This window comes from Takifugu flavidus, chromosome 9 (assembly GCF_003711565.1).
Source record: "Takifugu flavidus isolate HTHZ2018 chromosome 9, ASM371156v2, whole genome shotgun sequence".
Taxonomy (NCBI): Eukaryota; Metazoa; Chordata; class Actinopteri; order Tetraodontiformes; family Tetraodontidae; genus Takifugu; species Takifugu flavidus.
In genome coordinates, this window is record NC_079528.1 from 2,104,457 (window position 1) to 2,131,525 (window position 27,069).

At 45.1% G+C, this 27,069-nt stretch overlaps 3 protein-coding genes across 12 annotated transcripts; 1 reads left to right on the plus strand and 2 right to left on the minus strand.

The window, feature by feature from the left end:
• Positions 1-271: 271 nt before the first annotated feature.
• cltb (clathrin, light chain B) lies at positions 272-4,313 on the plus strand. Of its 8 annotated transcripts, none has more exons than XM_057043168.1 (7): positions 272-641; positions 1,208-1,254; positions 1,435-1,552; positions 1,714-1,825; positions 2,479-2,499; positions 2,819-2,872; positions 3,093-4,313. In XM_057043168.1, the coding sequence occupies exons 1-7, from the start codon at positions 491-493 to the stop codon at positions 3,265-3,267; spliced, it is 678 nt and encodes a 225-aa protein (XP_056899148.1). In that variant the 5' UTR covers positions 272-490; the 3' UTR covers positions 3,268-4,313. The 8 variants fall into 8 exon arrangements, with proteins under 8 accessions (XP_056899148.1, XP_056899149.1, XP_056899152.1 ...); XM_057043169.1 differs by having other exon boundaries at positions 3,096-4,313; XM_057043172.1 differs by lacking the exon at positions 2,819-2,872.
• Positions 4,044-5,293, minus strand: higd2a (HIG1 hypoxia inducible domain family, member 2A). Its single transcript, XM_057043177.1, has 2 exons — positions 5,064-5,293; positions 4,044-4,890 (listed from the first exon to the last, which is right to left on the minus strand). The coding sequence occupies exons 1-2, from the start codon at positions 5,248-5,250 to the stop codon at positions 4,727-4,729; spliced, it is 351 nt and encodes a 116-aa protein (XP_056899157.1). The 5' UTR covers positions 5,251-5,293; the 3' UTR covers positions 4,044-4,726.
• Positions 5,294-5,838: 545 nt separating this feature from the next.
• Positions 5,839-27,002, minus strand: ankhd1 (ankyrin repeat and KH domain containing 1). Of its 3 annotated transcripts, none has more exons than XM_057043147.1 (39): positions 26,549-27,002; positions 23,489-23,642; positions 20,141-20,297; positions 19,834-19,996; positions 19,188-19,335; positions 18,804-19,037; positions 18,596-18,690; positions 18,104-18,259; positions 17,605-17,686; positions 17,326-17,517; positions 17,047-17,156; positions 16,773-16,860; positions 16,401-16,528; positions 16,175-16,318; positions 15,965-16,067; positions 15,572-15,834; positions 15,174-15,458; positions 14,685-15,093; positions 14,460-14,599; positions 14,252-14,363; positions 13,995-14,140; positions 13,766-13,908; positions 13,367-13,580; positions 13,109-13,284; positions 12,875-13,037; positions 12,691-12,786; positions 12,460-12,576; positions 12,066-12,234; positions 11,773-11,972; positions 11,335-11,687; positions 10,997-11,149; positions 10,051-10,200; positions 8,208-9,732; positions 7,922-8,111; positions 7,706-7,831; positions 7,093-7,344; positions 6,824-7,008; positions 6,563-6,730; positions 5,839-6,455 (listed from the first exon to the last, which is right to left on the minus strand). In XM_057043147.1, exons 1-39 carry the CDS (start codon positions 26,825-26,827, stop codon positions 6,396-6,398), a joined length of 8,028 nt encoding a protein of 2,675 aa, XP_056899127.1. In that variant the 5' UTR covers positions 26,828-27,002; the 3' UTR covers positions 5,839-6,395. The 3 variants fall into 3 exon arrangements, with proteins under 3 accessions (XP_056899127.1, XP_056899129.1, XP_056899126.1); XM_057043149.1 differs by having other exon boundaries at positions 7,093-7,287; positions 18,104-18,265; XM_057043146.1 differs by having other exon boundaries at positions 18,104-18,265.
• Between the last annotated feature and the right edge of the window lie 67 nt (positions 27,003-27,069).

The following is a 27,069-nucleotide window of genomic DNA, read 5'->3' on the forward strand; positions in this document are numbered from 1 at the left end:
CTATAAAAAACCCGTTTGTTAAACAAGGGAAGTGGTAGAAACAGTACATCCTTTGTACAATAAACTATTCAGGTTTTAACCTCATCTTTAGCTATAGTTTTCGCTTTTTTGTGAGTACAGACACTGGGTTTTACTGTATGCGTTGACAGCAATTATTGAGCTGTTATCGCGGATTAAAGATAAAGACAATGACAGATAAGGTTTTATTTAAGGCATTGACTAAAAATGTCCAGCAGATGGAGACAAAGCGCCATTAAAGTCTGTACGTGGCGCCGCTTTGCTCCATCATCGTTGTATGAATCATCAGAGAAAGCTTAGGTTGCTCATAGAGGACAAGAAAATTGTTCAAGTCCCCCCCTTTAGTCATCTAATTGGCTTTTTTAACTTAATTTTATTACCACTGCAGGTTTACTGACTGACTCTTTAGTTAGCCGGCTGGTTAAACCGCGTAAGGTCATTTAGCTGAACTTGGTCAACACTTTTGTGAAAGATGGCTGACAACGGAGCACACGTAGCCGAAGAGGACCCAGCCGCTGCCTTTCTGGCTCAACAGGAGAGTGAGATCGCCGGGATCGAGAACGATGGCGAGGGATTTAATGCGCTAGATGGAGCGGACGGCCAGCCCCAGTCGGCCAACTATGGTAAGTTGTCGCGGCTAACGTCAGACTATTAGCAACAGCGAACTCGGAGTTAGCTCCAGCTAGCTCCTGGTTTGCAAACAGACAGTAATAAATAATAAAACGCCATCTGCAAATGATAGTCACTGTCTGACTAGGGGAGATAATTTCAGGCAGTGTTCACTGATGCGAGTTTACCTTTTAACCTGCTTAACCCCAATTAAGCTCGCGTAATGTTAGCTTCATAGCTTAGCAGTTGCGTTTGTGTACACACAATGAATGCTAATGTTCAGTGAGGATGTCGCTCAGCGCAGCTAAATTACTGTCTGCCGATGCCTTTATTGCAATAAAAGCAATAAACGTGGCGCTGAACGACGGGTCCGGATTGTATCGGTCCGCCAACGATGACAGGTGGGTCACGACCAGAAAAACCTGTTCCGTAAACGGACGCGAGTGCATCCAAAACAGGTGCTGCTGCATTTTTCTGCGGCTGCAAAGATGATTTATTGTCGCCAGGTAAAGCATTCATTGTGTCAGGGTGAGGAGACCGGAAGCGTGATCAGGTCTAACCTTACTCTTCACAATGCTAGACCCCTTCGGAGAGGAGCCAGCCACGATGAATGGAGACTTGTTTCAGGTGAGATGAGTTGAACTTTTACCCCTTTTAATACAAGCGTATGTCTGTTTTAAAGCAGTACCAAAATGATCGAATATAAATCTGTGCACCGTCCTGCTCATCCGCCGTGGCTGGGTGGATCTGCTGATGGACGCAGTGAGACGTTGAAATGTCCTGACTTGTCTCGTGTCCCGCCAAAAGGAGTCGAACGGGCCGACGGACGGCTACGCGGCCATCGCCCAGGCGGATGTTCAGAGACAGGAGCCGGAGAGTTTGCGAAAGTGGAGGGAGGAGCAGAAACAACGCCTAGAAGAATTGGGTGAGCCAAGAACTGGTCAGTGGGGATTGAATCAGACTGCAGGTGCTTCCTGGGTGATCACGTCCAATTCCCATCATGACGGTCTGGTTATGTTTTAAATTATTAGGTCTATTAGGTCTACATTTGTCCGTGTTAATAATTTGTTGTTGTCTTCTGCTCAGACCTGGCTTCCAAGGCAAAAGAGGAGGAGTGGAGGGAGAAGGCCAAAAAGGAGCTGGAGGACTGGCACGTACACCAGAGCGAGCAGATGGAGAAGAACAAGGCTAACAACAGGTTAGCAGCAGCGCGCTAACAGTCGCCGTGAAGGGAAACTCTGTTCGGCTTCTTGGATCGGTCCTGCATCGGCAGATTCTGGTTGCCTTGAGTCGAAATCATTCAAACTATGTGGTAGCTGCCCCCCCCCCTCACACACAGGCGCCGCGGCAACAATGCTGCCTCTGTGAGCTTCCTTCTGTGTTGACACAGATTAGCATGGTGTCATAACATCACCCCAGGGTCAGGGCAGATGGATACCCGCCATTCCACAGTGACAAAAGAGGCGCGAGCTCACGCTGCCATCTGCTGCGTTGTTATATTTGCCCCGGGCGAGGGTGGTTTCTGCTGCTGCTAGCGGGTGGATGCAAACTCCCATTAGCTGCTTGTTGGCCATGCTATGTTTAATGCCACAGTGTCATTTCATCCACCCGGGACGCGGGATTTCCTTTGCAAATCACTTGATCTCGTCCCCGAAAGGAACGACCTTTGACCTCTGCCACACTGGCAGAGGAGATAAACAGGAAGTGTCCGCAGCTGTTTGCGTGAAAGGGGCCCCACACCTCTTGCACATCTGTTGAACAATATCCTCCTTTTTGCTGGCAGTTTCACCACTGCAGCCTGTCCTCCTCCTGACCCCCGCTAACCTGTTCTTCTCTCACACTCCCCAACAGACTCTGTCCAAGTCTGGCACGGTATCGCTCCTCCTCTGCAGCTCTAGTTTGGGCTTAATCGCTTCCTCTGTGTCTGTGAGAGCGCTGAGACAGTGTTGCGATGAGATGATATCAGCCCACATCTGCTCGGGGAGGGTTGAGACAGGAAGTGGACTCCTGTAGCCAGCTTCTCCTTCCGGCCTCCTTTCCTTTAGCCGTAAAGCTTCAATCAGCATCTCATCTGAACAGTGTCTCGGCGCCTCAGCTCGTCCCTTCAATGCAGAATCTAACCCTGACTGTGCTTGTCTGACTGTGTTCTCCTCTCTCCTCTTTCCTGCTGTCTCGGCCTTGCCTGTGCTAGGATCGCTGACAAGGCTTTCTACAAACAGCCCAGCTCTGATGTGATAGGCTTGGTGTAGGTTTAGAATTCCCAGCTTTTTATAATCGTGACATTAAAGTATGAGTGACGTATGGCTGTAAAGTAGGAGTGTTCTTGCATGCCTTAACTCTAAAGACAGTTTTCTTTCGACCGGCTAGTAGAAGTGAACGGTTGGTAGAGGGATGCATGAAGTGCACGCGTGCTGGGACGTTCCTCCAAACTCGGGGGCTCGCTCACCGTCTCCCGTCCGTCCCAGCAGATCATCGGAGGAGGCGTTCCTGGCCGAGACGGACGACAGCTGCCCCGGCTCGGAGTGGGAGAGGGTGGCCCGCCTGTGCGACTTCAACCCCAAAACCAGCAAACAGGCGAAGGACGTTTCCCGGATGCGATCCGTCCTCATCTCCCTCAAACAGACGCCTCTGGTCCGCTAGAGACGGGCGGCGGCGTCCTCGAGAAAGTTTGCCTTTTAACGTCAACCTCACGCCAGGCCCTGCTGCCCCCCCACCACCATAACTTTATATAATAACACACTCTCTTATGAGACATAACACGAGGAAATATTGTTACTGTAAATTTGCTCCTCCCACTTCCTGTTGTGTTACTTTAGGTCACTTTAGTTGCATGGCGTTGCCAATATTTTGGTTATTTTTGCATTTGCAAACCTGCATTTCTGCTCAGTTTCAAACATTTAGCTCGGTTTTTAATATTAGATTGTAACCACAAATGCCTCTTACTAGTGTAGTTTTCACATTTCCTTACTCCTAAATACGTCTAATGTAGCTAGCACTCGTTTCAGAGGAGGTGACAGATATTTTTTTTAACGCCCACAACGAGCCGGGTCATTCAGACAGGAAGTGGCGTTAGCATTGGCGTCTGCAGACAGCAGGAGAATCAATAATCAGCTGTATTTATTAGAAACGCTCCAGGTTCCACTCTTGTTTAAATGATGCATTTATTCTGTATATTTTATATTGTCTACAGGGAGTAAGAGAGCGGGCGGCGCTAACTTTGACTGGACTCAGAGCAGCGTTCTTCATAAACGGCTCGGCTGCTTATTAAAGATAGATGTTCAGAGATCAGCTTTTGGGTTAATGACAATGTCATCAATGATGGGGCTTGTTAAATTTGAAAGAAACAAGGTATATTGGGGGTTATTTTGTTTTCATCACCTCCTGGAGCTGAATCCACCAAAAGAAAACTCGTGGCCTTTATTTTGGGCTCGGCTGTATTTTATTGGGGATTTCCAATTGGTCGAGCCTCCACGGATGGAAACATTACAACCAAAGAGCTAAATTTCCCCACTATTGAGCGTTTGTGCAATTTCTCCACTTCGTCCGCTGGTTGGAAGCACTAAAATTCCTCCCTTCACACAACAGCAGTGGGAGGCGCCAGTCTCAGCTGCCATGTACACACTTTCACATGTTGCCTATTTGGACAAGATGAATCCTGGAAATAAAAGTGAATTTTAAAAAAGGAACCGGAAATGCACGGAGCTTTATTCCTGGAGTCTGTGTTACCGTGACAACCACTGGCGTCACCCCGGTTGAGCTCAAATGCCATGTGTTCTGGGTACCAGAGGTCATGTGTTGTATAACCTTCATACAAACGTTGAAAGAAGACAGACTCGGGTGTCAGGTCATTTTAGTCACGGCACAAGGTTACAACAGTTCAGGCATCACATTTATCCGCTTTTTCCCTCTAAACGAAACGAGGGATGAACATAATCCTTGCTTTTTTTGGCAAAAGACCACCAATAAAAGCAATAAATAGCGTTTAAGATAACTGGGTGTCCGATAAAGGATGCAAGGTGTTTGAAAGGTCAGGCGAGAGCGGCATGGTGCCGGGGGTGGCCCGGGTGCCGGGGGTGGCCCGGGTGCAGGGCTGTCCTCACTATTTGGGCTTCATCGCTGTGGCAAACACACCGACGACAATGGCGACCACAGTGAAGCCCTGAGCAAAGATGCGTCCTCTCATCAGCAGCTGGGACTGTCTGGTTTTCCCCTGGTGGAAGGCACGGAGCCCGTATATGAGAGCTCCTGCTGTTCCCAGGCAACCTGGAGGAACCGGCAGAGGGGTCAAGCGATGCGGGGGTGCTGTCAGACAACAGCTGCTCACAACTGGAGAAAAGGACCAGCTTCTCCAGTTGTGAGCAGCTGCTGTCACCGCCGAGTGGATCATTTCAGACTCGGCGAGAACTTCACTGTGTTGCGCAGCTTGTGTAACTGACCTATCGGGACGAAAGGGTTCTCCTTGGATTTTCGGATGAATTTCTCCTTGAAAGTCTCGTCCTTGACTCTCGGCAGCGGGCTGAAGCCTTCGATAATCGGGGGCCGGTCAAAGTCAAAAGGCACCGAGTTAGAGAGCGAAGTTTCAACGTTTTGGTCGGGCGTAGTTGGGACCGAGGAAGCCGCCATAGTGGATTTACGCACTTCCGGATAAACTACGACCCCAACCTTCACAATAAAAGTATACTCCGGATGTGAATGATGCATGTGCGCAAGAACCAAGAATTTTAACTAAAAAATCTTCAAGAATTTAACATTAGTTGGACTTTTTTTTTTAAACCACTCGCATGACTTTACACTTAAACGAAAAAGCGGATAAACACAAATCTGTAAAACCTTAATTAAATTTATAAATACTCAGGTTTTGAAAATACAACCGTTATCAAAATAAAATGCTACCTTCGCTAACTAGCCAATTGATTCCCCTCCGAAAAAGATGTAGATGTATCAAATCTATTGTGGTTGTCGTGGAATAAAGATTTATTTTGTTATTGTGAGCTTTTCTGTCTATTATTCATGGCTCGAGACACTCTTCACGGTCTGTAGAGAATCATTACTTTAATTCTATCCTGACGAAACGGCTGATTTCCAGTGATAACAAAATAGTAATTTTCTAAAACCTTAAAGGATTCTCTATGTATAAAATACAGATCATGTCATAAACTAAAGTAAACATGATCATGTCATGAAATGTAAGAAATGTTTAATGAAACATACTTTACTTTTCAATCTTTTTATTGAATATTAAGGTAAATATTTCACATTAATACAGGCTACATAAAGTAGAGCCACTATACGACATGAAATTTACTCTCATTTTAACCCTTTTTAGTATGTAAACAATTATACATGTATTTACCACTCTAAAAGGTTTTGATTTCTCTTTAGGTAATCAACTATTTCTGGGCCGAGTTTAAATAGCTACTTCATGTTGAGCCCCCTGTAGCCCAAGAATGGTGAATGTGGGTTTAAGTCAAAATCACTACACTACGCAGAGAACTGATTCTGTTGAACAGATGCATGCGTGCATCGGCGAGAAGCTGCTGAAAGCTCTCGTACAATTTCCACTTTCCATGTTTGAGATAGACACGTCAAAGAATGGGGTCAAAAGAACTTCCAATTCTTCAATCTCTGCTCTGCACTCTCATGTCTGACATTAACATGTTGTACGCTTTTCTTTTACTATTTGTCGTATTCGGTCGTGTTCCTCTGATGGTTGTCCATGTTTGCACCGTGCGTCATGCTGTGTGCATTTGATTGCTGTGGACGCAATTCTAGTTGACATGGTTCAGGTGCACATTGCCCACATGAGGAGCCCAGGTACCAGGCCACACCTGAGGGAAGTGAGGACCAACACGTTAGAATTCTTTGCACCATCCATATAAAAATATGAGACCAGAGCTCAATTTTCAGCTTTTGATTCAACATGAAAGAAGCGTACCTGCTGTTGTGGGTCAGAGTTGTCTGCATTGTTTGGGACCACTTTGATAATGGGACTCCATGCAGGGTCAGCAGTGTGCAAACCATTGTACATGGGACCCCCTGGCCCCTCAGCCATGGGAGGATGAGGAGGCAACATGGTTCCGCCATACACTGACATCGGCATCCCCTGAACATTTAAAAAAATTTTAAAAAAAGGCAAAATTGTTAATTATCCATTAACAGAAATAAAAGGTTCTCATCTACAGATGAGTCAGGGTACCTTGGGGAAGTCCATGTAGCTGTTGGGCAAATGCTGAGGCTGATGGTAGCTGTTAGCGGGGTTTGCAATGCCCGTGTCATCCTGTTCCATTGGCTGGTGCTGAGAGAAGGCCGACTGCTCCGCCTGGAGCTGAGGGTGCATCATGTGGCTGTTTATCAGGGGTTGGGACCAACCAGACATGGCCTCTGCAGACAAATGCACAATTTAGTCAGATCAGAAAAGTGCTTTCCTTCTTGTACGACAAATACACCGACCGAATTCACCCTCACCAGAGGCACTGCCCACGCCAAAAGACCAAATTCCTCCCTGTCCAACAGATGCTGTGTAGCTGGTGGTGAGCAGAGGTGGATTGACTGAACCGGTCTGCCTTATTCTGGCCAGCCGCTCCGTGCCAATGGGTGGTGGTACCTTCCTGTCCTGGTGCAAGGAGCTGCCAGGCTTTTGTTGGGGAGGAGGGGCAACAGCTGATGTGGAAAGGGAAGAGGAAGACACTGTAGAGGGAGGTGGGACCGGTGATTCACCTGCTCATAGAGAAATAATGAAGAGTAACTGTCAGGACAGCTGAGAGCTTCTTTTGCATATGCCATACAAATCATTGCACCAATTGTGTGTCTTGCAATGCACATTGTGTTTTCTCATATCAGTTAAGCCTTAAAATGATCAATTTGACATATTTCAGTCTCCCACGTCTTTGAAAAAAACTGGGGTATTTATCTGAAGCCATTTGTCAATGCAATTCTACAAATCCATAAATAACAGAGGGCGTCGTCTCTATATTCCAGCGGCTGTATTTAATACCTGATTATTCTTAGCTGGAAATAATCGAGATAAGAAAAATGTTACTTTTAACAAATACAAAGAGCAGAATAAAAAATAATAAACCTTGTGTGGATGCACTCCAAGGATGAGGGGAAAAGTGCTGTCTGTTAAACGAGGGTGTTCCAACTCCTGTATGACCGTGCAAATACACAGGGCTGCCAGAGATACTGGTGGCAAAGCTGGTCAAAGCTGTGATGGAAGACAAGCAGCAGTTCATCATTAAGCACCAGAGAATATACATATAATCACAGTGTCAAAAGTAAAATTAAACTATCTCACCGATTGGGCTGTTGACCATCCGCTGAGAGGCAGAGCGGCAGCCGGGGGCTTTGGAGTTGTCTGGAGGAGGCGGGGGCATCATACTCTCCATTTGACTCACGCTCATATATGCTGGAGGCGCAGAATATGACTGTTCCGGAGGTGACCGAGCAGGCAGAGGTAGAGCACCCCACACATGATTGTTTCCAACCTGGGCGATAGCAAGAGATGAGCACAAGTAAGAACACTAGGATACGTAAATGCAACAGCAGTGCACCGTCTGATAAGCAAACATTCCTCAACCAACCTGGTTATTATTATCAAAGATGCTGCTGAAGTTGAAGAGACCCGCAGGACCAAAGTTTGCTGGTATCTGCTGAGGCTTGCCCGTGCTGGCCACATGCATCTGTGATCCGTTCATCATCCCAAGGTTAGCAGAGACTTGAAGGGAGCCTTGAGACTGAGTCTGTGCTTGAGGAGGCAAAGTGGTGGGCTGGGATGTCTGGATTTGGGTCTGTTTTGTGGGTTCCTGCTGAGGACTGAAGGGCACAAACACAGACTGCTGCTGTTGCTGCTCAGAGAGGGAATAGTAAGGCCCTGTTGGCTGCATCCGATGGGAGACTCTTGGTGCAGGGGCTGAGATATGGGGTACAGTGTTGTTGGGGTGTGCAACACTATGAGAGAGGACAGGGGGAGGAGCCGTAGGGAGGTGTGAGCTTAGCTGTGGATTGAGCAGAGCGGGTGGAGCCTCAGAGGATGGCAGGGAAGCAGGAGGTGGTGGTAACTGCTGCAGAGGCTCCACCTTTGCAGACATGGTCATAGCTGGAGCAGAGAAGCCCACTGAACTTATGCTCTCTGTGGCAGATACAGACTGGTTCTCTGCAGGAAGAGGGGGCTTGTCTTTTCCAGGTGGGGGCGCAGCACTAGATTCCGTTTTACATGGCTGAATGGGGGGTTGTGAGATGGTTCCGACTGGTTGCTGAGGGGCAATCGCTGTCGTTGAGGAGTTCTGATGTGCCGGTGACCCTGTACCTCGTACTGCATTGCTCCCGTTAGAAGATGCAGCAACAACTGAAGATGTGATGACACCTGTTGGCTTGGAGTCAGTAAACAGCTGTTTTCTAACAGAAGATGGTGTGGGGATGGCCGGCTGGGGGTTATATGGGGTAGGATTAGGGGTATGTGGTGACCCTGTGGCTGTGGATGTGTTAGCAGCAATGTTGGCGGCAGCATTGGTGGGTGGTACCGACGTGGCGGAGCTGGTCGTACTGCTATGATCAGTATGGGTTGGATTAGATCTTGCTGCTGCCGCGCTGCTGTTGGTTCCTCCAATATGTTTGGGGGAGCTGTTTGCACTGCCGGGACTCACGGGACGTACCGGGAAGGGTCCCCAGGTGCTCGCAGCAGGAGAGAAGGTGCCCCCAAACTGGGCCATAGGCAGGCGAGGATGTCTAATCTGGTGCATGGTCTGTGCAGCAAGAAGAGCAAGCTGAGGGTGGGCATATGCTAAGGGAAGAGAGACAGGGAAAGGCTGTCTGACATTTGATGATAGCCCCTTTCCAATCTTTCCTCCAGCCTGGGAGGAGGATGAAGACGAGGATGAAGACGTTTGGAAGGAGACACCTGTGGGGGTGACCAATGAGTTCAATGCCTTAGGGCCAGTGGATGAAGCACTCGTGGACCCAGTTGTACTGGTAAAGGAAGCAGAGGTGGTCTTGGAGCCTGGGGCTCGAATGTGATTTCTGGGGATTAGATCTTCAAGCTCTTTGGCTGGGTCTTGAATGAGGGCATTGATCAACTGGACTGCATATCGTGTAGACTCCGTTCCACCTCTGAAATTTAAAAAAAAGAAATACTTGGATTAGAGATTCTCAATCGAGCAACTCACACACCCCTCTGAGCATTTTTTGTTTTTCAATAAATGTTGGACCTGCTTCTCTCGTAATTAATGACCCATCACCTTCATTACTGAAATTCAGCTGATCTGATCAGCATTTAATACTGATTTAATAATAATGAGGCCACCTGCATATGCTGAATAATATCTAGTCTTGGACTAAAAGATTGAAGCAACTGGCCTCAAACTAAGTGCCAAAAAGGTAGTAACATCTACAGCTGCAATGGCGTTTATAATCCACCAGAGGGCTTACCTTATGGTGATCATCCTCTCCCCGTTTTTGTCTTTCTGTTTGTCTACATCGATGTGAGCTCCTGTCACATCCTGGATGGCTGTGATGTTGCAGCCTCCTCTCCCCATGATCCGAGAGACCACGGATGCTGGCACAGAGAGCTTCTTTGATCTTCAAAAAATAAAACATGACTATCGTTATTAATGCACATACCGTATTTTCTAGACTATATGTCGCCCCGGAATTTAAGTCGCACTAGCCAAAAAATGCATAATAAAGAAGAAAAATAGATATGAGTCACACTGGACTATAAGTCACATTTTGGGGGAAAATTTATTTGATAAAATCCGAGACCAAGAACATCATTTCATCTTGAAAGGCAATTAGCAATCCATTAGCATGGATTAGCAATAGGGTTACGGTATGCTAACGTAACAAATTCAGCTACATGACCCACAACGAAATGAGTACGTGTCTGCTTTGTTACATAACGTAACATATTAACAGTTATTCAGATGACTATAGCATAAAGAACATTTGAGCAAGTTTACCAATAAATCAAGTCTAACTCCATAGACGAAGCACCGCTTCTTCTGCGTCGCTAAAGGAACTCGTTCCTCAGTACACACGCCTAGAGCGCCCTCTTATGGTTGTCAGTGTGAAAATAACGAGCATGTGAAATTCTGTAATAATTTATTTATTTAATATATAAGTCGCTCCGGAGTACAAGTCGCACCCCCTGACAAACTGAAAAAAAGTGTGACTTATAGTCTGGAAAATACGGTACTAATGGCATAAAGAATCCCATGATTGAATGAAAAAATATGAACAGCTAAAATGAAATTAAAATGCAGCCAACACTGCTGTGTATGCAGGTTATCATCTAATTAAAATATGTGTATAATAAATCTTGCAAACAAACATTTAAAGCATTCAATATAAATGGCTTCCAAAAAAGAGCACCGACCTTCTGACTACTTCTTTCCAACCGTCTTCTCTCTTCTGGCCTCTCTTGGGGCTCGTGAGACTGAGTTTACTGTTGGGTGAGGAGACAGGAAGAGCCATAGACTTGAACGGTGAGGGTAAGGAGTTGGAGGTGGAGTCGACCACATCTGGGGTTCTGTGAAGAAGTGAATGAACTTCAGGTTAAATTTGTTCACACCATCAGTTCACAACAGCTACACAAAGGCAAATCTAATTACAAACACTTACAATGAGTATGAAATGTTTCAACTCTTTCAACCTACCGTAACTTCACAAACATTACAAAAAAAATCTGCAACCAGTTTTCCAACAAGGACTCACTTTTGTGTTGGTTTTGAGATGGAAACTGTGACCTTGGTGTCCATCTTGATCTCAGTCTGCAGTTGAGGACAGTGTCTCTTCTCTGGGCCACGCAAAAGAATATGAGATTGGGTTGCTCCTGAGGATGGGACTGAGGAAGAGGATGACGAGGACGAAGAGGAGGAGGCAGAGGAGATGAGGTCAGGGAGGTAGTTGAGCTCCTGACTCTTGCTCCCACTGCTGCTGCTCTCACTGGCACAGTCGGTGCTGTCCAAGGGGTCCGAATCGCTGTTTCCACCCGTTACACCCCCGCCACCACCCCGTGGCTCCCCATGGATCTTGTTCTTGTCAGCCTTGTGTTGTGCTAACGCAACCTTCACAGAGCACACACAGGTACTTTAGACTTTTAGTGATTAGCTCCACAAAGCTCATGATGATACAAAGAAACACAAAGCTTACCTGCGGATCTTGTAATATGATGGGTTCACTGGGCGAAGAGTCCTTGGTTTTGTTCTTTTTGTTCTTCCGATTGGTGCCAGGGGTAGTGGCCACGCTCGCTCGTTTCTTACCGAAAGCTGTAGTGAAAGTGGCGGAGGTGGCGGATATACCGATGGTGGTGGTGGTGGTTGCACTGGGAGGCTCGATAGGAACTTCTGCTTCTGGTGGGTGTCCAGTCATACAGAATTGGTTATGGCCATTTACTTTAAACTGGTAATTTTGTGTTTTATAGCAAATGTTTTTAAAAAAAATACCATCAGCGGAGTCTTCCTTCTGCTCCTGCATCTCAGCCAAGTCCTCCTTAGTTTTCTGCCCCTCCTCTTCCTCCTGCTTCCTTTTCTGTTCCTCCTTCTTCTTCTTGCGTTTTTCTTTACGCTTCTCACGTTTAGCAGCCAGGGCTTGTTTCTTGCTCTCCTCCCGAGACTGTCAGAGAAAAAGTTGAATAAATAAGCGAGACCAGGTAGGTTCTCATTTTCCAGGTCACAGTAATCCATTAAGGTGTAGCAGAGTCAACTGAATTGCACTCTTCACAGTCCAGTGGACGCTCTCTACTAGACCTTAATGAATAAATGAATTGATAAATATGTAAATCTTAATTTTCAGTGTATTGTCTGTGTCTCGAGAACAGTTTTATAGATTAAAAATTACCTTCTCCATGTCTAGCTCCTTTAAGAGGATGCTAGCATTTTTGTTAGCCTCAGCTGCCTGCTGGTCTTTAGCTTTGACAATTGTCTCCATACACTGATGGCACTTCTTTAACAGCTCCTGCAACAGTAACAAGTTGTTACATTCCTGCAAATATCTTAACCAGTTCTATCAGTCCAAACACGGCATGTATCAGCAACAAATCAATGAAGAAAATGAAATTCATTTTCTTACCTTATCAGCAATGGTGGCAATATATCTCATGCACTCAATATCTGATGGGAACTGGTTCACTTCTTTCACAATATACTGCACCACCTTTACGTGACCCTGAAAATTTAGGCACAACTGAGTGAGCAGAGTTTGGGAAGTATGTGAAGCATGACATGCAAAGATTCCACTTGGTCGTAGTTTGCACCTTTCGAAAAGCAGCCATGAGTGGAGTAATCTTCCGGTTGTCTGCTGCATCCACGTCAGCACTTGCATGTACCAAAAGCTGGACCACGTCAAAATGACCACCATTTGCAGCTAACCAGAGAGGAGTGTTTCCTTTCTTGTTTCGTACATCAATGTGTGCCCCCCTGCGGAAACAGCAAGAAATTATAATAGGCTCAAGTGTGCCTGTAATTCTACTGTGGTTCACAGCATTTACCTGTTGATAAGAAGCTCACAGAACTTGTAGTGGCCTTTATCAGCAGCAATGGTTAGGGCAGTGTCTCTGGATGACGGAACAGGTGGGGCATTGACATCTGCTCCTTTGTCTAGCAGCACTCGACCCACCTCTGCATAGCCGCCCGAGGCTGCCTCCATCAGAGGTGTAAGCCCAGTCTACATTAAAAAGAAAAACCCATACATTAGGCCTAAAAACATAAATCAACATTAAGTGGTCAACGTATCCCAGAATCCTCACTTTTGCACGATGCTCCACGTTTGCTTTACGGTCCAAAAGCAGGCTGACAACCTCAGCCCGCCCCTGGAAGCATGCCAAGGTCAAAGCCGTGTTTCTGTTGGTCTCAATCTGAGCATTGATGTCTGAACCCATGTCCAACAGCAGCTTCACTGCTGGCACATGACCATTCATAGCTGCTAGCATGAGAGGAGAGATTCCCAACTTGCTGCCGGTCCTGGTAAGGAAAAGAATCATTGGATCATTTAGCTTCATTTTGTTCATGGAAATCTTTTAATCTACGAGAAGTGACTACCTCAACAGAGTAAAGCCTTTCATGATTATATTGTACAGATTAGAAAAATTGTATGGAAAAGATGTTTGTCTTACACAATTTAGGTAACATTGTTATTTTTGGCTTACCTGGAATTAATTTCAGCTCCAGCATTGAGCAGAATCTTGATGATGTTTACATAACCCCCAGATGCAGCAAGGCTGAGAGGAGTGTAGTCAGAAACATTGCGGTGTTCCTTATTGGCTCCCCGGAGCAGCAATAGCTCAACCACCTGACCAAAACAGGAGGGTGACTGAGTTTCCTATGCCACAGAGACATTATTTTAATGGTAAAAGGTGAACTGGAAGTCACACTTACCTCCTGGCGTCCCCCAGAACAGGCCAAGGACAGAGGTGTGTCTTTGGTTCTCTCTGATTGAGCCTCAATATCACCTCCTTTGTCCAGCAGCACTTCGACCACTCCTACATGCCCAGCGGTAGCAGCCAAGATCAGAGGGGTAAAACCTGGAGGGAAAATGAAGTTGTTTTTATTTTTAACCGTTTAAAATCATATAAAATTATCCACTTTAGACTCCTCTGTTGTTTATAAAATCCTGAAAGGTTTTTGATGTCTACCTTTTTTGTCCCGATGTTCAATATTGGCCCCCCGTGCAATGAGAACAGATACGAGTTCCTCATGTCCTCCTGCGCACGCTAGCGTCAGCGCTGTGTCATGGTTGCTCTCCGTCTGGGGGCGGAAAAAATAAATGAATGGGTCTACATTTACTAGCTAATGTTCTTAAGTTCAAGTATGCTTTTTGGTAAATCTGGTACTGAATCTTACATGTGCATCGATGTCAACAGAAGGATAGAGGGGTAGGACTGAAGGGGGTGAGGCAATGTTTGCGGGCATCTGCGTGGGTGGCTGAGAGAGGGGCGTGGGGGAAGTTGTAGCGTTTAGCATGGGCACCCGACTGCTCACAGCTACAAGAGAAAACAAAATATAGGTCAAGTATAGGTTAATGAGAAATTATAATAATCCCAGTTATAGTACAAGAAATGCACTTACCTGCCATGATGTCATCCAGAGTGTCTGTGAGCGTCTGTGCAGGTGTAGCTACCATAAGCCCATCTGGAGCTTGCTGAGGTATCATTCCTGGACCCAACGCAGCCAACTGTTGCCCCTGTTGCCCCACCAGTACCCTCTGCAACTCTGGGCTGGGACTTCCTGGGTAGTCTGTGGGGTTGTAGTCTGGTAGGGGTTGAATAGGAACGAAGGCAGCCTGTAGAGGCGGGGGAGGAGGCTGTGGCTGGGCCTGTGACGAAGGGGGTAGAGGAGGCTGCTGCGGTGGCTGTGGCCCATCCCTATACAGGATTGTGCCCACCTGAGGAAGTTTGGGATAATTTTCCTCTTCTCCGATAGCTTCATCCTCTGAACCCTCATCATCATCGTCATCTTCATCATCATCCTCCTCTTCCTGACAATGTATTTAAAAAGGCAGTTTAGAAGAGTATCAGACATATCGTGATTAAGAAACTAAGTTACTGAGAGTTTCACCTCCTCCCCGTCATCTTGTGGCTGGTCCTCATTCTCCCCCTCCTTGTTCAACTCTTCATCAGTATCAGAGCTGGTGTGGACGAGAGAACCTGGCGTGGGGGGAAGATGCCCTGTCGCAGATGTACTTCCAGGTCCCGGCCCTGGGCCTTGGCTGTGTCCAGCTTCCTGCTCCTCCTTTAAACCCTTCGCCTCCATGTATTCTTTGGTGAACTGTTGCTGTGTTTTTAACTGCAGTTGGCGCTCTACCTTCTGCAGCTCCTTCAAGATTTTCTTCTTCTTCTGCACCTATGTAGGGGAAGACATCACCCTTACTTTGTCAACAGTGGAGTTGATTGTAAAGATATACTTTCATTAAAATATTACATAAAAATCAAATAGGCACAGGTCCTAAATCATACCTGCTCCTCTCTGCTCTTCTTCAGCTCCTCAATTTTGTCTTTGGTGAGGGGCTCCCCCTGAATGAGCTCTAGTGACTGAAGCTGGGCCTTTTCAATGGCACTGATCCTCTGACCTAGCTCATTTAGCTTCCCCTCCGTTTCCTCCACAATGCACTCTAAAGGCTGGCACAAGTGGAAAGGTGGCAGGGGTTCGGCGTCTGGCCCCCGGACAACAGAACCGGGGACGCCAGGCTGAAGGGCTGCCTGTCTCTGTTTAGAAATGCCTTAAAACGAATGAAAGACATACTAGTCAATCATTATGCTCACTTAACAGCACAACATCAAATCCTTGCAGATCGGGTTAGTTTAAAGAGATTAACAAGACTCACTAAGCCCAAAACCTTATGCGATTACCTTTGCTGGAGACAGGTTGGGGTGTGCTGATGTTTGATGGTGCTCGGTCGGGCTCTTGAGGGGGCACAACCATAGCTAGAGCTTGGAATGGGACACGAGGAACCTGACAAAAGAAACAATAGGTTTATGCAGTCAGATCTCTACATTTGTCACACTCTTACAAATCACATAATTGGGACATAGTTGATTTTTTCCAACCCATGTATTTACCTGAGAGGCATCTTGTGAAGGTGGAGTTAGCTGGGAAAGATCAGGGGCTGGGACAGAGAGAATGTTGTTGGGATAATCCAACAAATAGGAAACCACATTTGTGTGGCCACCCTTAGCAGCTTCTATCAACATTGTTGAGCCATCCTGCACGGGTGAAACAAACAGGAATTTAGATTGTTGAACAAAGCAACGCATATACATTCTTTTCAGATGGTCAGCTATGTACTTTGAGTCTGTGTGTAGGATCCGCCCCATGCGCCAGCAGCAGCTCCACCACGGCCAGATGTCCTCCGGCACAGGCCAGAGACACGACCGTGTGATCATTGTTGGCAGTGGCTCTGTTCACGTTAGCACCTGGCCAAGAAATTACACATAAATATTTAACCTTTATTTGCTTCTGGTTGAATTAAAATTTTGTTAAACCCCCTTAACTTTAAGACACTATCCCATTAAAGTGAAATAAATGAAAAGTACGTGGAGTTAAAATTGCTTTACAGACAAATGGAAATTAAAATATTCAATTTTAACTACATTTAAATTACTGAAATAAACAGAGGCCAATAGTGTTTTATATCTTTCAGTCAAAACATTGACTCACCTTTACTGATAAGGAACTGCACTGTACAGAGATGTCCTGCTCTTGCTGCCTTCATCAAGGGTGTTCGCCCACCTTCAGACTCATGCTCCTAAAAAGCAAATTAAAGACAAATATATATAATGATATTAACAGGAGATAACTAAATCAAAATGTGAACATGTTTCTAAAAAAAAAAAAAAAAAAACAAATCCTATTTCTCAGATTTCTACTGTCACAGAAACAATAAAATACCATCAACAATAGGTCTGTGGTCCAATGAGGATTCATGACATACCAAGTTGGCTCCAGCTTGCAACAACACATCTGCCACATCAGTGTGTCCATTCTCGCAGGCATATGTCAATGCTGTGTCACCAGTTGCTGTGGTGGCATGGACATTTGCCCCTGAAAACCAACATTTTAAAGATTAGGATTACAAGCATACATCAATCAATCAATTTTTATTTATAGAGCGTCTGTTACGTATCTGTGCACGTGTTTTAGACACCAGTAAATAATTCCAGTTTTGACCCTTCATTATCCCATGGTAACACTTTCCCTCCTCTCTGCTCACCTGCAGCTAGGAGGTATTTGACCAGTTCCAGATGACCTTCCTGTGCAGCTTCCATCAAAGGCGTAGAGCAGCCCAGCTCGATGTCAGCCCCCGCCTTGATGAGGAAATCGGCAACTTCCAAGAAACCTCCACAACATGCTAGAGTCAAAGCTGTCTCCTGGGTCTCTTCTGTCTGGGCATTAATGTTAGCACCTGTAACAATGCACACAAACCCTTGGTTAGGTCTTTGTTGTCATGTCACAAAATTTAGTGTGCACCTTTACATGCATACACGTCTACCTTGAGCAAGCAGCAGTGCTACCATCTCTTCGTGCCCCTCTCTAGCTGCCTCCATCAGGGGGGTGTAGCCCTCATCATTGACCTAAACATCAACAGTGACAATGGTTAAAAAAACCAGGAGAAAAGCATAACTTTCTGCATGCAAACCTCACGATTGGCCTGTGTCTGCTTTTTTCCTCCACTCCTAACTGAGAAAACTTTGGCATTTTAGAAACTAACAAAGACATTTATACATTTTCCATTATTTCACTCTCCCAGATTCTAAATTGTTTAACTACTTAATTGTGCTTTAAATTCCCAAGGCAAATTGAAACCTAGCACCCGTTTCAAACTGTGCCATCCTAAGACTTAACTGTGTGACATTCAATGCAATTAATTTCAGTAACAGCGGGACAGTGATAACTATCAAAAAGTTCAAGGATATTCATTACAGCAAAAACAAACAGACACTGCGGGATGAAACTTGTTTTGGCATTTGGGTATCCATTTCATCACCCACCTCCTCCAAGTTGGCTCCTCTTTCTATGAGCAAGGCTGCCAGCTCCACGTGCCCTCCACATGCTGCAAGGGTAAGGGGGGACTCAAAGGAATCAGCTGGCATGTTGACCTGCGCGCCACTGTCCAACAACAGCCTTGCCACCTCAACATGGCCATCCTGGGACAGCGAGACAGAATGTAGAAATAAGCACCTCAATAACGTTAGGACAAGACATGAAAATCCTACAAATTTGCTGATTTTTTCCAAGTAAAGGTATTGTTGACATTGGTAAACACAGCACTGAATCATCACTGATTACAGATGTGACTGAACACTGAATTCATTCAAGAGTCAATGCCTTTCTCACAACTGTTAACAGATAAAACACTAAGTTGCTGCCCAAAGGAATGCATGAAGCATTGCTAACCACAAAATAAGTTTGACTTGGAATAAGAATTGACTGGAAAATGTCAGTAAAAGTTTGAGGTGGAATGGTTTGGGTCAGATGCTCACCATGCAGGCCTCCATCAGCGCTGTGTGCATCTCATCTGTTTTGTGTTCCTGGTCTGCTCCAGCCTCCAACAGAAAACGCACCATATCCAAATGACCTGCACACGACCAAGTCAAAAAACAGAAATCATCAAATTATTTCCTTTAAAAGGTGGTCCCAATGTAATTTTAGAATAATTTGCTAATAGCACAGCAGAACCAGAGCTCTGACCTTTATAGCAGGCAAGTGTGAGCGCACTCTCTTTGAACTCATTAGAGTGTGTGTTGATTCCAGCACCATACTCTAGAAGTACCCTGGCTACTTCTACGTGCCCAGCACTGGCTGCCTCCATGAGAGGTGTGTGTCCATTCTCATTGTGGTCCTCAATGTTAGCACCCTCTTTCAGCAGTACTTTCACCACGTCGATGAAACCACCAGCGCATGCGTACGTTAGAGCCGTGTTTCCTGTACAGAGTGAAACATTTGTGTACAGCCCAAATTGATATCCAAAGATATACTGTTAATTTATAGACAGTTGTCTATGTGCAAGAAAATGTAATTTCCTATTGTGCATCCGCAAACCTGGACAGAAAGTTCCAACATATTTATTTCTACCTGTGGAGGACTGTGCATTGACATCAGCCCCATGGACCAGAAGCAGCTTCACAATGTCCACGTAACCCCCACTGGCAGCAGCCATTAGTGGTGTTATGTCCCCTTTTATGCCCCGGTCCTCGACGTTGGCATGCATGGCCAACAAAACCTAAGAATAAAATCCAAACTCATTAGAATAAAGACAAACATGTTTAGACTCATTTACAAAACTATAAACACGCGACAACATTATTAAACTAGAAACACATTGTGACTTACACTCAAAATAAATACCCTAATTCAAGGGTTTCAAGGGTTAGCCTCTGTGCAAGGATTGCTGACTGAGGTGGCAGATAAAAGACTGATTTGGATTAGAGAAGAAAGATACTTGGAGAGATTCGAGCCGTCTTCCTATACGTTGTTCAACTTTAACTGAACTCTACAAGTTAACTAATACTAATATTATAGTATATATTTTATATAAGCAGTATTAGCCAATATACAAATATTATTATGTAACATCGTAGGCAACATTTAAGATTAAAGCCCTTTAACTTTCATCATAGATGATGCTGACCCATAGCTTGAATAATCATTAGCGATCCTTTGAAAAAAACAAAAGCTGGTTGCAGGTGAACCGATAATTAAAAGCAAAAACATTACACACCTGTGCAAGTTCATAGTAACCAGCTGAGCAGGCGAGGCACAACAGACTCTCTCCTTCTTCTGTGTGTTCGTTGACGCTACGTCCCTCATCCAGCAGCTTGCGTACGGCATTGACGTCCCCATCCGAGCACGCTTCTGCTAAACTACGGCTGAAAATAACCAGACTGCTACAATTACCGCCACTGTGGCAGGTGAGAACAGTTTTGTCTCACATTAAGCAATGAATCGCAAACAACTGGCTCGACACCGATATAAGTACATGCAGGATAAACAGCTAATGCAAGTGTCAGTATAGGCAAGATACATACTTGTCAGCTTGACCGGCGTTCAATGTATTTTCAGCTCTCATACGAGTCAGGGCGGCTGCAGCTTCATCCAGGGCACAGCTCACAGAGGACGTCAGGCGCCGGAGCACCTCGGGGTCTGCAAAGGCTTTACCATCGGCGGTGGAGAGTTTACCGATGCCTGCCGCGTTTGATGGCAAATGACAGCGAAGCACGCCAGAAGATCCATTGTAGAACGCAGGTGAGTAAGAGCGCACCCAAAAAGAAGGAGGAGAAACAGAGAAAATGCAAACGCATTTGTGAATATATATTCTTTTCATGACTCCAGAGGAAAAAAAACAACCACACAAAATCAAAATGTCATCCATTCATATATGTGCATCACAGAATAGCAAGTTCTTCAACTCTTAAAGTTTGTCAGCTTTTGGGGGAATCACGTAAAAAGTAGGCAAGAAAAAACAAATAACGTGGTGGCTCTTGACATCGGCCTCAATAAATTTACTGGCCCAAAATAAGTTACCACTGGTCCTTGAGGGCTTCCCAGTTTTCCATCAGTGAGCCCGTGACTTGAGCTAAACATAGAACCATTTCAGACAACCATTTCACAATGGAGCTCAAAGTAGAAGGAAACAGGAGGTTGGGTAAATCATTCATGTTTTACTGTATATAAACCATATGTGTTCATGCGCTATACAGGCAGATGACCAACAAAAAAAACCAACAGAATGTTGTGTTCTTTAAAGTGGAGAGACATGGTCAAACTTAGAAAACAGTGAGAAAGTCTGATTCTCAATTGGTTTTGTTCCAAAAAGTTAAAATTCTAACAATGTATAATGATCTGAAGATTTAAAAGGCAAATTAACATTAACACTTTCTCAACTGTACACACTGAGGACAATTTACTGTGTAAAACTTCAGTGGGTATTCCACCTTGATTACAGATCAATTATGCATGATAATAGTGGGGACTGTACATCACTTTGTAGTTGATATGGGAAGACACAAATGTGTGGACCAAAGCTGAGACTGCCAGCAGTAGAAACCTACTTTTATTCACAAGACTTCATGGAGGAAGCAGAAGTTATAGCCCAAAAATTACATATAAATTCTAGCTACACTACTGCCTATTAAATGTATGCATATTATTTTATAAGATGTGTTTTTCCTCACACACTGGTAGTTAACCTAACAGGTTGTCATTCATATCTGACCTACATGACAACACACAAATAAAGGAGGGCAGATGCTGACACCGGTGTTTTCTTTCTCACGGAATAAAATCTTAAGCTCTCCTATGGATGGCCCACCAGATTTTCAGCACAAATATGTCTACCGTTGTGATTTGCAACCTTTTCCAGCCAAAAACGTCACACAAAAAGGAGTCCAAGGAAGCCGTTTACACCGTGTAAGCCAGACGATTGCTCTTTGCTGCACATATGGAGCTAAACCTGCCATAGAAAGTTTCAAAGACAGTTCTTTGTTCTAATTTCAAGATCACATGTTTTAGAAATGGAATATACAGCCATAAAATAATTTCTTAAAAAATAAAAAAGGAAGATGGATTGTAACTATAAACTGTGTGTCCCAGCACCTGAACATATCATTTTGCTGCAAACAAATTTTAATAATTACTTGATCCACTTGATTAATTTTCCTCTTTAGGGGTTAGTAGTTAATTTGCTTCACCATGCTAATTGTGCACTTTTATCTGCTCCATTAGGAGATAAATGTGATGTTTAATGAACTCGACACACGTGGGTTTAAATCCCACCTCTTCCACCACAGAAAACAGGAATTTTAGGAAAAATAAGTTTTCACTCCAATAATTAAAAATACCAACTCTAAATCCACAGTTTCTGCAACATGCTGGCTCATTTTAATATACAATTTATTCTCCAAAACACAAAACAAAAAAGGCCTGGTCGCTCCTCTGAGATAGTGGTCATGCTTTCCTGACTCAGCAAAGGCAAAGGATTCATCCTCCCCTCTCTTTCATACCCGTGGATGCTTTTAACATTCTTTAACACCGTCTTCCTAACACTGTTCAACTAATTCATTACTATCACAGTGCATTACACAGTCTGAGACGGCTTCGGCTTACACCGTTTTTCCTAACCCAATGGAAATGCCACAAAAAACGTGTCGAGTGCAAACCTGCTGGCCTAAAATAAACTATGTTTACAAGCAGACGCGTCACCGTGGTGTGTTCAGCATGTTGCATCGCATTATTCAGCATTCGCTTAGTCGTAGCGAATGTGCCGTGTTGGAACTGGTCCAACAGCTGCATCAATGATTACAGGCGGTGCACGCTGGGACACACTCACAAATGATCTCTGCATATCCCGCTCAGTGGTCGGCAGCAACTCGCCCTCCACACACTTTCCCACCGTCGCTGACTGCAGACAGCCACACACACGTACAGATGCCACATACACACTGCTCTCCGGACAATATTAGCCTCACCTTGCATTCATCAGTGTTTTCATTAGTAGTAGTATTACTGGGGTTCATTTGAAACTATTTCGACTAAATCTTCCTGCCACAACATTACTGTTCTCCTTCACAGTAACCAGGTGAAATAACCCGGCAACCTTCAACCAACAGGGAAGGAAAGGCAATAGAAGGTTGGTCATTAGCTGTTTACCACAGGATGTTTTAACAGTGCAGAGGCTGAAGTGTGTGGCGGCGATAATCTGCTTGGCAATAATTGTAAGCCCTAACAAGGCCGGGACACTCAGCCCTGATCGACTGATCAAAATGGACTGCCTAACACCGTCGCTGAAAGTGTTAACCGAACTTTAAATCACACTACATTTTCCTGACTTATTGTTAACATTTTGTGCCGACGTAAACCACGCAAAGCTAGCAGGGTTTAAATGTGTTCTAGCTGTGTAAGGACCCGTTATCAAACTCAATCTGTCATCTGTGTTAATCCAGACTCGCCTCTGTCAACACCATTTTAGAGCGCAGTACAATCCAAACTCAATGTGATATAGGCAGAGGGAGGCTCCGACATTGCTTAGAAACCTACACAGCTTTGCGTTAAATTTACACTTTCTGGGAAGACAGGTCAGGCGTGCACACTTTATTCCCGTGAAATTCCTAAAGCCCCCGGACTCCATCAATGAATCTTATCTACAGCCGCAAACCCACCACTGGCCCACACAGGGCCCCCATTACACAAACTACAGGGGAGTCCGGCTTCATGAGGATTTAGGCAGCGCGTGTGTCGTCACCCTCAATGGCTGAACAGAGGGCGAGAGACACACTGCAGTCTATCCCAAAAAGGGTGTGTCAACAACTACAAATGAATATCAGGTAAGTCTCAAATGTCAACCAAGTCTCTATAAAGGTCAGATGAAGTAGTCGTACCTGCAGCTTCCAGTAGAGCTTCAAGTCGGGCCTGCGTCTCCGGATCAACAGTCCTTAAATCGACACCATCTGTGGCGCTGGACAAAAGCAATTCTGACGCCGATTTCATGATGGGGTTATCCAGGTCCTCATGGTCCAAAATGAATGACTCCACCTGCAAGAATTAAGGAAAATATTCAGATAACAGTCAGAAAACGGTGTCCACTCGTACGGCATTGACTAAAAGAAGCTTTGGAGCACACTTTACTTGTTTATTTATGGAGTCCTTTAACAAAAAAAAGTCCTAGAAAATCCAAGCACGTGAGAAAACAGCTGAGAGGTAACTGGATGAAACGGGAGTAAAAACTAAAGCCCACTGACATCTACCCACCTCTACACGTAAGTCGACTCAGACCGTTTGATTCTGCCTTACCAGGTTGTCAACGCCCATAGGAGAAACTAGTGACTAAACGGAGCAAACACCTCCCACTGGATGTAAAGATTGCATTAGAAACAGTGTAAACTATCAGTTTTTAGAAGAGTTTTGGGCTTCCTGTAGAGATCCGCTCAGCATCAAGATACAGTATAAGTTGTGAGCGTGAGAGTCCAGGAGAAACAAGCACTCCCCATCTGGTTTGTTCAGATGATGTAGCACCACCATTTACTACTGAAAGATTGAAAATGTTCTTTAATTATCATTTATAGAAGCTCTTTTAAATTTTCTCCTCAATCAAGGAGGACAATCACAAAGAATCTGTGAGCTGGAAGCATCAAATACAGCTGTGCTCCAGAACCTCATGGCTGGCAATGCTGCAATAATGCCATTAGAAAATTGTGATTTAAATTAACCCTGGCAGTTTTTAAATCGGGTTCACCCAGACGATGTGGGCAGAAAAAAGGAAATATATTATTCCCGATGAACGTCCTCGGCCCTACAGAGCACAGCAGTTGTTGACGTACTAAAATGCCGTATATTAAAAGATATTGAGAGAACTGTCGGTAATGGATGTTGAAAACAGCCTCTGACAGTTCCACATGTCTGCATATGCAGGCAGCAGCAGCTCAGGCTACATGTGTTGACAGTCAGCATTCAACATCGCAGCGGAATTCAACTGTACGAAAGGAACACAGCACAAAGCTGCTCATGGGAAACGTAGTTCTACCGGGGCCTTTGTAATCAACAATAGGCATCAGTCTTCACCATTAATGAACTACAGTTGCCCGAGTGTTGGTATCCAGAGAAGTGGAAAGGCCTAGAATGGCATTTGCTTAATCCAGGGGCTCTGATTTTAGTTGCTGCCTGGAGCAGCGAGTTTTCAGCTGGAGGAAAACGCAGGGGAAAAATACCCTTTTACATTTTAATTGTCTGTGTGATAATGGAAATGACACTAAGGTCAGACATTAACAAACTAATTGAAATAGCCAGTGTTTAAATCAGAACTGGTGCATCTGTGGGCACAGCAACCTCCTCTAATTGTATGATTGTGCTTGCTTATGCCCAGCAGGTGATTTTACAGTGTCTGCTCACATAAATACATGGCATGCAAAAGAAAGGATACTGGTCTGGTGATGGGCAAAACAAGGTCATGTCTACTTAATGGCAATATTTTGATTCATGCACAATGAACATAAGTTTAGCTTAAACCATAAACCATGTGTTGCATGTCCAAACCAGCGCACAACTCAACAACTGAAGAGCAACGACAGCAATTCTCCACAATTACTTGATTATATTAGCACAAATCATGAGGGTCCACTTTATTGGAACTGCAATATTTCTGCAACTGTACAAAACTAATGTCGTTTGACATTTTGACATGTTAAATTGTCATGTTTATAGTGCCAGACATGTGGTCCTGAGTAAAGCATTAGTTGAGCTCAGCTCAGGAGGTAATGTGTCCTGCTCTGCAGAGCAACTTCTCTCCACACCCATGACCTCACGATTACAGTGCTTTTGGCAGTAAATTGCTACATCAACTTTTTGGGGGGAGGGGGGTGTGATAAAGTACATAACATACCATGAAAGTGTTATTAGACTAATAACTTTAACAGTTTTGTGCAAATCCTTTTAGCGAGCAACAAAGTGTGATGGGTTTCACTCTCCAGTCGGCTGAGATTGTTCTATAAGCTAAACTTAATTAGACCACAACGGCCAGAAATCCTTAATTACCCTACAGCAATTTAATATGAGGACTCCCCACTGCTAGATGTGATCACATGCTAGGCGAGGAATCTGCCAAGTGTAATGTCCAGATCTCGCTCGGTCACACCGGCCTCCGAGAACAAAATATACCTGGAGACGTGTCAAACAGGTGTTGTGGGAAAATAAAAAGTTCTGTGTAATCTAAAATGGCCCAGGTGCGTTCAGGTGTAGTTGTCATCAGCTGGCCATGAGCAGCTTCCACCGCATGCACGCCGAAATCGTTACTCTAAACTGTGGCAATGCAGCTGAAGCAAACAGATCGTTGTGCTGATTACAGACAGGAAACAAAAACGGGTTTATTAGTCAACACCTAAGGACGATGAGTGGCGATCCGCCAGACGGGGTGAACTTGATCGAAACGTATCCAAAAGTTAGGGAGCGATCGCAGTTTATTTACGCTTTTTGAAAATGTGACGTAATTGTCCCACATGTATAAACTCGTAGCGACGGGGATGGTTGTACATCTCCGTAGACTTATAAGCATCCTTCGTGAGCTGGAAAGCTGTTGAAAGAGCTGCAAACTTGCGATGGGTGTTACGAGACGACATCACCAAACGAGGCCGTCTACGCTTCCACCCGAACTAGGCCGTGGTCGCAGCCTACGCTGCATAAATAAAACATTTGCGCTTCTCAGCGTTGACAAGTGATTGTGTCTCATCATAAATGACATACATCACAACGCCCCGTAAGCACCTAACCTGTCAATAACAGCTACTCCCACGAAATGTGGGTTAAATTTACAAATTTTCAGCGGCCTTGGGGTGGTTGCCAACTGCGAGCTAACTCTAACGCTAGCTCAGCCAGCCTGTGCTAGAAGAGGAAGAGGAATGTTGCCTAGCTATTTGCTAAGGCTTAGCTAACTAGCTTAGCTTAGCTACCTCTGAAACCTCGTCTTCGTCGCTGCCGGATCCCGGACCAGAGGAGAGGACGGCCGCGGCAGCCAGTTTGAAATCCAGTCTTTCTGCAGCAGGTCCACTTGGTTCGCCGTATAAACGCACTTTCTTTCCGCCAACACCAATCCCAATGCCCCCTAGTCCGACTCCTCCTGGTGTCGCTCCTACCCCCATCCCTGCCACTGGGGAGCGAGGAGTCACCGAGTCAATCTCGTCCTCGAAGCCGTCCGTCAGCATTGCCGTCCCGGCTACTGCATCCTGCATACTTATGTTCACTATACGTGTGTTATCGAGCTAGCTGTTGACTTAAACGTCCTTCCAGGCTCTTCCTTTAGGGAATTTTGCTTGTTTTACTTCAGGGAATCCACAAACTCTCCCGAAGCGACGGTTGAGGAGGATCTCTTTCCCCCAGCCATTAACTTTCTAACAACCTAACCCGATACGCACTGTTTCTCAGAAGGACTGCCTCTACAGGAAATCCCTGGAAGCTCATTGGTCCAGCGGGG

Coding starts and splice junctions, on each gene's coding strand:
- cltb (XM_057043168.1), top strand. CDS start 491: ATGGCTGACAACGGAGCACACGTAGCCGAAGAGGACCCAGCCGCTGCC. Junction 1,255..1,434: donor TGAATGGAGACTTGTTTCAG/GTGAGATGAGTT, acceptor TCCCGCCAAAAG/GAGTCGAACGGGCCGACGGA. Junction 1,553..1,713: donor ACAACGCCTAGAAGAATTGG/GTGAGCCAAGAA, acceptor TCTTCTGCTCAG/ACCTGGCTTCCAAGGCAAAA.
- higd2a (XM_057043177.1), bottom strand. CDS start 5,250: ATGGCGGCTTCCTCGGTCCCAACTACGCCCGACCAAAACGTTGAAACT. Junction 4,891..5,063: donor GAACCCTTTCGTCCCGATAG/GTCAGTTACACA, acceptor CGGTTCCTCCAG/GTTGCCTGGGAACAGCAGGA.
- ankhd1 (XM_057043146.1), bottom strand. CDS start 26,827: ATGCAGGATGCAGTAGCCGGGACGGCAATGCTGACGGACGGCTTCGAG. Junction 18,691..18,803: donor CACACTTGCCTGCTATAAAG/GTCAGAGCTCTG, acceptor GGTCGTGTGCAG/GTCATTTGGATATGGTGCGT. Junction 12,235..12,459: donor AGGAGCTAGACATGGAGAAG/GTAATTTTTAAT, acceptor TTTCTCTGACAG/TCTCGGGAGGAGAGCAAGAA.